Source organism: Antrostomus carolinensis, unplaced genomic scaffold (assembly GCF_000700745.2).
Source record: "Antrostomus carolinensis isolate BGI_N321 unplaced genomic scaffold, ASM70074v2 scaffold32056, whole genome shotgun sequence".
Lineage (NCBI taxonomy): Eukaryota > Metazoa > Chordata > Aves > Caprimulgiformes > Caprimulgidae > Antrostomus > Antrostomus carolinensis.
Genome location: NW_010323043.1, coordinates 412 through 9,902, shown reverse-complemented (window position 1 = coordinate 9,902; position 9,491 = coordinate 412). Strand labels below are relative to the sequence as shown.

General features: G+C 49.5%; 1 protein-coding gene across 1 annotated transcript in view; it reads right to left on the bottom strand.

Annotated features, from left to right (window-relative positions):
- MPEG1 (macrophage expressed 1) overlaps positions 1 to 1,968 on the bottom strand; it is a 2,155-nt gene extending 187 nt beyond the window's left edge. Inside the window, 3 exon segments of the mRNA XM_029085579.1 lie at positions 1 to 364; positions 367 to 735; positions 738 to 1,968. The exon segment at positions 1 to 364 is cut by the window's left edge and continues 187 nt beyond it. Of these exon segments, the coding sequence (XP_028941412.1) occupies positions 1 to 364; positions 367 to 735; positions 738 to 1,968 (1,964 nt within the window).
- Positions 1,969 to 9,491: the final 7,523 nt, after the last annotated feature.

Sequence of the window (9,491 nt, the reverse complement as noted above, 5' to 3'; positions counted from 1 at the left end):
GCCATGACTGCTGCAGTGACGCCAGCCACCTCACCTCCCGTCAGCCCCTGGCCCCTCACCATCTCTGCTGCGTGCTGGATCTCTTCTGGCTGGGCCAGCCGCCACGTGTGGCTCTGCCCATCCCTGACCCAGGTACTGTCCCCATCCCCACTGCTCACCAGCACGGTGTTGATGGTCGGCATGTTGATGGGGGGCCGGGTGAAGGGTGGTAGGCGGGCGGGTGGCAGCAAGCCCCCTGTGAAGATGCCAGCCTGGACGCAGTACTCTACCTGGCAGCTATCACTGATGAGCGCCAAGTGCTGGCTGAAGCCTTGGGGGCAGCTCTTGGCATGGGGGTCCTCCACGGTGCCCTGGTGCTGCCCTGCCCTGCCTGGCAGCTGAAGAAGCCCCCAAAGGGCACCGCATACTGGCTGCCCTCCTCATAATCCTGGCTCACACACACCCTGAGCTCATCAAAAAGCTTCAATGGGAAGTACCCTGAGGGGCAGGACTGGGCACCGGTGATTGAGTTGGCGCTGTGGGTGCTGAACAGCCCCCCAAAGAGATATCCTGAGTTTGGGGCCACTGGCCCACTCATAGCACACCAGTAGGCACTGAATTGCACACGAGAGAGCCAGAAGACGTCCCTGCACTCACGGTGGCAGAAGATGCCCAGGATGCACTTGTTGTGGCACTCTAGATGGCTGTGGCCTTCCTCCCGCTCCTGCATGCCCAGCAGCACCGGAGTGTAGCTGAAGCCCCAGTGAGGGGGTTCCTCTGCTCCAGCCCCCGGCACAGCATGCTGGTGTCAGGGCCGGCCAGCCCGGCACACTCCTGGAAGACTCCCCCAAAAGTGAAGTTGGTCATGGTACCCTTGCAGGAGCCATCATCGGTATTGGCATGGAAGTTGAAGTTGGTCGAGGTGGCATCGGTGCAGCCCGGGTAGGTGTTGAAAGTGTAGTAGCGGCGGATAGCCATCTCCACTCGCCTGGCCAGCTTCTTTACTGTGGGGCTGGGCAGCTCTGGCAGGGTGCTGGGGTTGATGAAGAAGTACAGGGGCAGCCCTGAGCGGTCGAGAGCCACCAGCTGGTTTCTGATCCCCTCCTGCCAGGTCTTGAGGGTGATACCTGGATAAAAGGGGGTCCCGCCGATGCTCTCTACCCTGGAGTTGGTGCGGTTCTCCAGATACAGCTTGGTGAAGCCAGAGCTGACGTCTAGAGTTTCCTCGTTTTTCACACTGATGATGCTGTGGAATGCCACTCCTGCCGAGGCAGTGACAGCACTTCGTGTGGCCCAGTTGTCCTTCAGGAAGGTTGCCTTGATCTGATCCTCCTGCACCAAACTGGCTCCGGCATCCACGGAGGTAATAGTGTGAGTGCCATAATTAAGCACCAGCACCTCAGCCAGAAAATCAGCCATCCGTGTCTGGTTGTTCTCCAGGTGGCTGGCGATTGTCAGCAGCTGCTTCTTGAAACCCTTGTCCAGGACTGCCCCTGGGTCAATCTTGGCAGTGTAAACCAGGTTCCTGACTTGCACTCGGGTGGTGACAGCACGGTCTTTCACTTGGTGGGTCTTGGTCCGATGGAAGTCATAGGAGAATTTGCCATTGATGGAGGAGAAGAGGGACAGCTCCAGATTGATGGAAGCAGACGTGATGCTTTGGTAATCTTTCCAGGACTCTATGATCTCGGAGTTGATGTCCAGGTTGCTCTGCTTGCGAGGGATAGTGAAGATCTCATCTGGAATGATATAAGATCCATCTTCTGTGGTCTTGCACAGTGAGTAGCCTAGATTGATGACCCTGCCCATATCCAAATTCCTGAGGTTATCCCAGCCCCCCCCCGGCAGTACTTCCAGGCTTGGGAGCTTCAAGGCCTTCTTGCACTCCGGAAACCTTGCAGAAGAGGACAACTCTTGGGACTGCTCGGCCCCTCTCACCCAAGCCACCAACACCCAGGAAAGCAGGACCCCCCACATCACCGAGCCCATGGCTGAACCAGCACAGGGACCGCACCAGACGTCTTAGCGGTGAGGTGGCAGCTGGGGAAATGAGCTGGCTGGGGGTGCAGCTGCTGGGTGGTTCCTCCTTTTGGGGGCTGAATTAACAAAAGGGAAAGGAGAAGTGAGAACTGATGAATATGAGAAATGACTGAGAGGAGCTGAGACAGGCGAGGCAGAGGAGAAAGTAGAGGTGCCTGGAGCTCATTGCCTCTTTGTTGCAAAAGCTCCCTCTTGCCATGGAAGCTGCTCTGCTGGGGATAGGGCAGGGAGAAATCTCGCCTTCAGCCCTTTGTTGTGCTCAGGAAATTTCACTGTGTGAATCTCCCCCAGATGAATCCCCCCTGCTCCTAGGTGACCCTGGCTCCTCCATGCCAGGCAAGGGACCTTTCCCCAGCCCCACAGCCTTGGGGTTGCTCTTACATGAGAGGTGAGATCTGGCCCTGTTCACATGGGCTTTGCTGCTGAGTCCAAGGCTTTTTTCCATGGCAGAGGTGAGGAGAGGAAAGGGGGAGGTGGTGCAGTGTGGTTTCAGTGTGGGGCACAGTGCAATGCTTGTTACCCTTCTCTCTTAGGGAAGAGGCTGCCTGAGACCTTGGGGCAGGCACTAGTGGGTTTAGAGGTTCCCTGCCATGGGGGCCAGCCCATAGCACAGCTGTCCCCTCTCCATACCAACACCTGTACTGGGGCCCTCTGCAGCTACCTCTACCCCATCCATCGTTCCCCCAGGGTCTGTCCCCGACTGGGAAAAGCACCTCTTACTCAGGACTGCTAAGCCACAGGAAACTGGTCCCAGTGGTACTGAACTGGCTCTGCCCAGGGATGTCAGCACGTGACTGAGCCCCTCTTTCAGCAGCGCAAGGCAGCTGCTGCATGTTTTGGGGAATAAACAGTTAAAGCAGTTTCTGCTGTGGAAGCTGTGACTTTCCATATGGACAGACTCACTTCCCCTATTTTTGCTTGTTAGTTCCTCTTCCCAGCACGGTCCTGAAGGGGGACAAAGCTGAAGCAAGGGCTGTGGTGGCAGGATGGGAACACCATAGAGGCATGTGTGCTTTTGTGAGGATAACACTGGGAGCAGGGGGGAAACCAACAACAGAAACATGCTGATGGCCTTGCTAGCCCCAGTGTGGGACTTGGGGCCCAGAGTAGCTGTAAAACCCTGGTGTGGGGAGCCCCTTGCTGGAACTTCCCACACCAACCTGGAGCCATCTGCATATCAGACCAGGCTGTGAGGTCACCTCACCTAAAATCTAGCCATGTGTTTCGCTGCCACCCAACTTTGAAGCCTAAGCAGTGGCCCCTGACAGAGAGCCAGGGCCAGTGATGGCTGCGGCCCCTGGGATCGGAGGAGGGAGAGAAGCCCCATGGGGCAGACAGGAGCTGCTTTGTCTCTCCACCATGCACAGGAGCAGCTCTCAAATGGAAGCCAAGGCTTCACTATGCTGTGTCTGCTGCCATGAGCCATCCCATCCCATGGTGACCAAGATGTGTCTGAGCAAGGCAAAACCCATCCACTGCACCCAGCTGGGGGATTAAAAAAAAACAATAATAAAAAAAAAATCCTTCCTGACTGCCACTGGGAATGAATAAATGCTGAAGTGAGAGAGCAAGCCATGCTCACTGGTTGGTGGGTGCTGGGAGAGGAGGCAGAGCCCTGGGCAGGGATGCTACCATCATCCAGATGGTGAGGAAGGGGAAGTGAGGGAGAATGGCCACCAGCAGAGCTGCAGGTGCTGGAGCAGGAGGCGGAAATGCATTTTGGACCTCCACCCAAAACCAGCAGAGCCATTAAATGCTTGAGGCCAGGGTGAGGGGTGGGACATACTGGTCAGTGATGCAACCCAAATTGGCAGGGCCTGGGATGGATGGAGGCAATGGAAAACATTTTTGGTGCTGCTTCTGGGCTGCTGGGTGCCAAGTCTGACTTCTGGCCCTATTGCCAGGTCTGACAGGGACCCTTGGCCACCTGGGTCCCAGCCCCAAGGACACAGCACCCCAGCACACCAGGCTCATGCACCATCATAATGCCAGGGCTTCCTGTGGGCTGGGATTCCCTGCAGTGGTGTATCATATAGCCTCATCCTGCTGCTCATTCCCAGCACTGAGAAGTCAAGAATAAATTAGGCTGGGAAGGTGGCACAGTTCAGTGCTCTAGCTGTAAAAAGCATATGGCCTTAGAAAAAATGCCCAAGGGCTACTAATAAATACATCAGTTTGCAGCAAAGTTCCTGGTGGCAGGAATTAGGGATTGTTACTCAGTGAACAGAAAAAAATCACAGAATGTAACCACTAAGCAGTATGAGCCTAAGTACTTGTGGGGATCACCTGAGGCTGACATTAAACCAGAAAAGCATGAGGTATCCTACAGCCACCAGGGCTTGTGTCAGCCAGCAGTTGGTTGCTGGCTTGGATTGCTGCTGAGCACCAGAGCTTGGGAATTTCTTAGAACTGATGAAAAACTATGTATATCTCATATCAATAAATAAGTAGAGTGTCTATATATACACACACATATATAGATATTTAAGCTCTTTCTTGGCTATGCATAAACCTGAAAGGGGAAGGGATACTTTCACAAGAAACAACCTTTTTGTCCTCATTGATGCTTTATTTTTAGGCAAAGCTTGGAGAATCTTGTCACAATGAGAATCAGAGAAACATAAGTCCAAAAGCCATCAAAACGAGCTCTGTGGGTTTTTTCAGTTTTGTTCCTTTTCCCATCTGCAACTGTTAGCAGTTGGTAGAGGAGGTGGCCTGATTTGTGGGTTTCTGTGGAGAAAACAGGACTGAGTAATTTTGTGAGCTCTATGCCCAGCACGTGTGCTGGGAAATGGAGACAAAGTGGGAACTTAGGCCATGCGGATGCAGGTATGACTTGAGTGGTTGTAAGCATGGTCCTGGCTGCTTGTTTTATTTAGTGTCTCTGCATTAAGAAGGTGATTTGATCCAGTGTCAAGATCTGTCTCCTAGAGAGACCCAAACTCAAAGCACCTTCAGACAGAAGGGCCCTTTCTACTGAAAGTCAGTTGCAACCTGTTTTTCTATAAGTGATCTCTTGAAATTTTTAGGGCTCTCTAGGCCGTCTTGACAGTGTCAGGTCATTCCCCAGCAGAGAACTGCAAAAGCAGCAAGGAGCCCAGGAGGCCCCTCGGGACAGTTTCACTGTGCCACTGAGACTGGTGACAGCCACCAAGCACTTAGGGATGGCAAGGCCAGATGGGAGGAGTAAGTGAATCTTCTCTGACCTCTATTCACCCAAAGCCAGCTTTGGCTATTTCTATTCCCTGCCCCACCTGAGGCAGACTAGTGCTTTAAGTTGCTGTTAAATTAACATAATTTAAACCCACTGTTTTTTCTCCTCTTTCTGTCCCATGTTGCTTGTGCAACCTCTGGCATCAAAGGTGTAGAAAAGAGTCTTTAAGCACTTACAGACCATCTTCTTCCTGGCTAGAGTAAAATTAATTTTTTTTTTTTTTTTTTAGGAATACACTTAGGGCACCAGAGGGAGTGGGGGGCAATTAGGGGGGTGTGCTAATTATCTCCTTTGTGAGTACATTTCCCAGGGAGTCTGATTGCAGGTGAGTGGCACCATTTAAAGGGCCATCCCACAGCAACCTCTGTATGCCAGCTCTGTAGGGGTGGGGTGATGTGGCTGCTTGTGGCAGGTAAGAAGCACAGATACCTTCAGCATGCTATTTTGGAGAATATGTTTTCAAAAGGTATTGACTGCGACTGTTCCTACAGCTTTCCTTACTTGGCTTTACAGGGGCCTTCCCGGCTTTGGAGAAGAAGGAAAGAGAAACGAGGTGGGAATCACTGAGTGGTTCTGCCACCCACAAGTCCAGGCTTGCTCAGTGCCTAAACCCTATTATTATGGGTGCGTAATCAATATTGGATAATTCTACTCAGGGCATTTAACTTTTCTTCATGTTGATTAAAAAAATATTTTTTTCTCAGTGAAGTAGCCACCAACATTATTTCTGGTTGCCTATATTTTTTTCTCTCTGACTGTTTTTTGAGCACAGGAAAGTAGCTCTAAAGCCATGAAAATCTCAGGAAGGATAGCTTCAGTTTGTGTTTCCCTGTATAATAGGCATCCAGATCCAGAGTGGGTAGAATGGCACCATTTTCTGAAAGCTCACTTGCTTTATTGAAAGGGAGCAATAAATGAGCTTACTCAGTGTAAACCGACTTTTAGACTTATTTTAAAGTTATTGGTGCCTGGAGGGCATTAATAGGCTTTAATTTCCCTGAGCAGCCTCACCTGGTCCCACACCCGTGGCTACAGGAGTCCCAGTTGTGCTCAGCCCTGAGCCTTCTCTCCTCTAAGCTATGTTGTAGCTGTGCTGGTCTGCAGCCCTGTCTTCTGAACGGATGCCTTGGACCTGTGCTGTACACATCTCCTCTTCTGGATGGACCCCTTGAATGTATGTTGTAGCTTACCCCCAGCCCCATGCTCCTGATGGATCCCTCTTCATAGTCTGCAGCAGGCCAGGCTGCCAACGTGCACCGCAGGGTCTGTATGCATCACCAAAAGTGTGGCATGGCCATGGAGTGCGTGAGTGCGTGAGGCTACGTATCTAGAAAGCTTTGTCTTGTAAGAGCTTTAACATACCCACTTATTCTCTTAGGTGGAAGACAGCCAAATGACTGGAGCTACAGAAGAGGAAGGAAGGAGAGCAGGAGAAAGAAGTTCTTGAAGTGGCAAATTCTTCCAGTAGTGCTGACAGCAAGAGCTGTGGTGAGTCCTGGGCTCTTCCTGCTCCTCCCCATTCCCTTCTCTTTCCTGTGTTGCTGTAAATTTTCTTTTTTTTCTTCTTTGCTGTACCTCTTCACTATATTTTTCTGTCTTGCTCCCTCTTCCTGTCTCCTTTTCTCTCTTCTGTTCTACCACTTTTTTTCTCTCTGTGCTTTTGTCCTGCTTCCTTTCCCTTGGTTTTTTTCATCCTCTGTTTCTGTCCTGTATCCCATCAGTTTTTTCCTTTTCCATCTCTTTGTCTTGATCTGCATAATTTTCTCTTTTCCTACAATTTCTCCAGCCTGTTCCCCAGCCTGTTCCCTTTTCCTCTCTGTGTCTGTATGTGCCACTCCATGTCCCCGCCTTCTTGTCACTCTCTCTCTTTCCTTTTCTCTCTCTAGCCCTTTGTCTTGCTCACTGTCACTTTTTTTCATGCTGTATCTCTAACCCTCTTTGACCCTCTCTGCTCCTATTTTTTTCATCCCCCATCTCTCTACAGGGCTCCTAATACTTGTCTTTATTTCTCCAACCCTCTGTGCTTCTCAGGGTCTTCATCTTTCACTCTCTTTCATTGTCATTATTCTTGTCTGTCTCTGTCTTGCTTCCTGTCCCATCATTTCTTGCTATATCCCTTTGTCCTGCTCGTATTCATAGAATCATTTTGGTTGGAAAGGACCTTTAAGAGCATTGAGTCCAGCCATAAACCTAACACTGCCAAGTCCACCCCTAAACCATATCCCTAAGGACCACATCTATGTGTATTTTAAATATCTCCAGGGATGCGGACTTAAACACTTCCCTGGGCAGCCTGTTCCAATGGTTGACAACCCTTTTGGTGAATAACTTTTTTCCTAATATCTAATCTAAACTTCCCCTGGTGCAACTTGAGGCTGTTTCCTCTTGTCCTATCACGTGTTACTTGGGAGTAGAGACTGAGACCCACCTCTCTCCACCGTCCTTGCAGGGACTTGGACAGAGCCAGAAGGTCTCTTCTCAGCCTCCTCTTCTCCAGGCTCAACAACCCCAGTTCCCTCAGCCATGAACTCATCACACTTGTGCTCCAGACCCTTCCCCAGCTCTGTTGCCCTTCTCTGGACACACTCCAGCACCTCAATATGTTTCTTGTAGTGAGGGGCCCAAAACTGAACGTGGTATTTGAGATGCAGTTTCACCAGTGCCAAGTACAACAGATGATTGCTTCCCTAGTCTTGCTGGCCTCAGCCATACCCTTTTTCCAGCACTGCACCTCTCGCCATTTGCAAGATACTAAAATTGCTCATTGTAATTTGTTCGCAGCTTTTATCTGCTGACAGCATCACAGCAGCTATCTGAGAATTAAATTTTATAAGCTCAGTATATATCTATATATATATATTCAAAAAAAAAAAAAAAAGCTTGGGCTGTCCTGTACTGATGCACAGTACTCTGCATCTGTGCAGAAAAAGCCACTCTTTCTGTGGCAGGTTGGGTTTACTGTGGCCCAGAGGCTGTGCGCTGATTGTTGTACAAACTATTCTTCTGATCCATATGCAACAATTTAGGAACCCTGAAAAAGTAATTCATTCAGTTCACAAGAAGAAACAGACCCACCACTTGCAAAGACAACGAAGAGAGGATTAGGTGAGGAGAAAAAGTTTTTTCTAAGTCTCCTCTGAGCAGCTGCATGGTTTTTTTCATTGTAGCAGACGCCTTAGCAGGGGACTAAAGATTAACAGCCAGGGCTAAGGAAAAGCTGAGAGGAGCCACTGCGGAAAGCATGACCTCACCACTGCCAGACTGTTCTTAGTACTTCCTTCGTTTACCTGGTGTTATTACTGTGTCTTGCAACAGTAGTGCCTGATGCTAATAGTCACTCACCTTATTGCATTACAGAACACCTGTGTAGCACTTCAGTATTCAAAAGAACATGAAAGCTACCGCTTTATTGCCTTGTGTATGACTGTGGGATCCTTTATTTAGTAACAAAGTAGGGTTTTTTTTTTTTTTAATAGGAAAAAAAAGCCAGGCCTCCACACAACCGTCTCAAGACCTTACTAGCTTGCCGCCTTGTGTTCAAAGCAGTAAGCTCCAGAAACGGAAAGCTGTGTGTTACCTTTAGATTACAATAGAAGGAATGGTGCAGATGCAAACCTTTACCTTTGAAGCTAGAGAGGAACTTCCTAGAAACCCTGTACCAGAGTACAGTCACTATTTTATATAAAATGTGACTCCAAACTATCTAATCTTTCATCCATAAGCAGAATTGAAACCATGCATTCTCAGTGTTGTGATTTTTGTTAAAAGCAAGCAAGCACCTTTCTTAGAATGTTTTGTTTATTCTTCCTCTGTTGGGGTGGTTATACTACAACCCTGATCGGGATGCAAAGCTGAAAACTTGTCTTTGCCTGACCTTTTGTAGAGTTGTGTAGGAGTTGTGCCAAAGGAAACCCCAAAAAGCAAGAGGCGTATCTAAGGTAGGAGAGAGAATTCAGTGTTTCTTCCTTCTTGGGATAGGGTCAAATCTGTGATGAAGTAGTGAGACTTGCATCTCACTTCATGTATATCCCACTCCCTCTTTACCAAAGACTGAAATCTTTCCCTTCTGCTTGTATATTAACAAATAGGCCTAGAACCTCTCTGGAGAGACTAAACAGAAACATAGCTGCAGTCTCATTTGCATTTGTCTGCACTAGGCCTCTCCTCAACCACCGGACTGTCCTGTTACAGTAAATCAGAGCCAGCAGTCAAAACACTTGGTGAGTGCAGCAGGCAAGTCACCAAGTGTGAGTGTGAC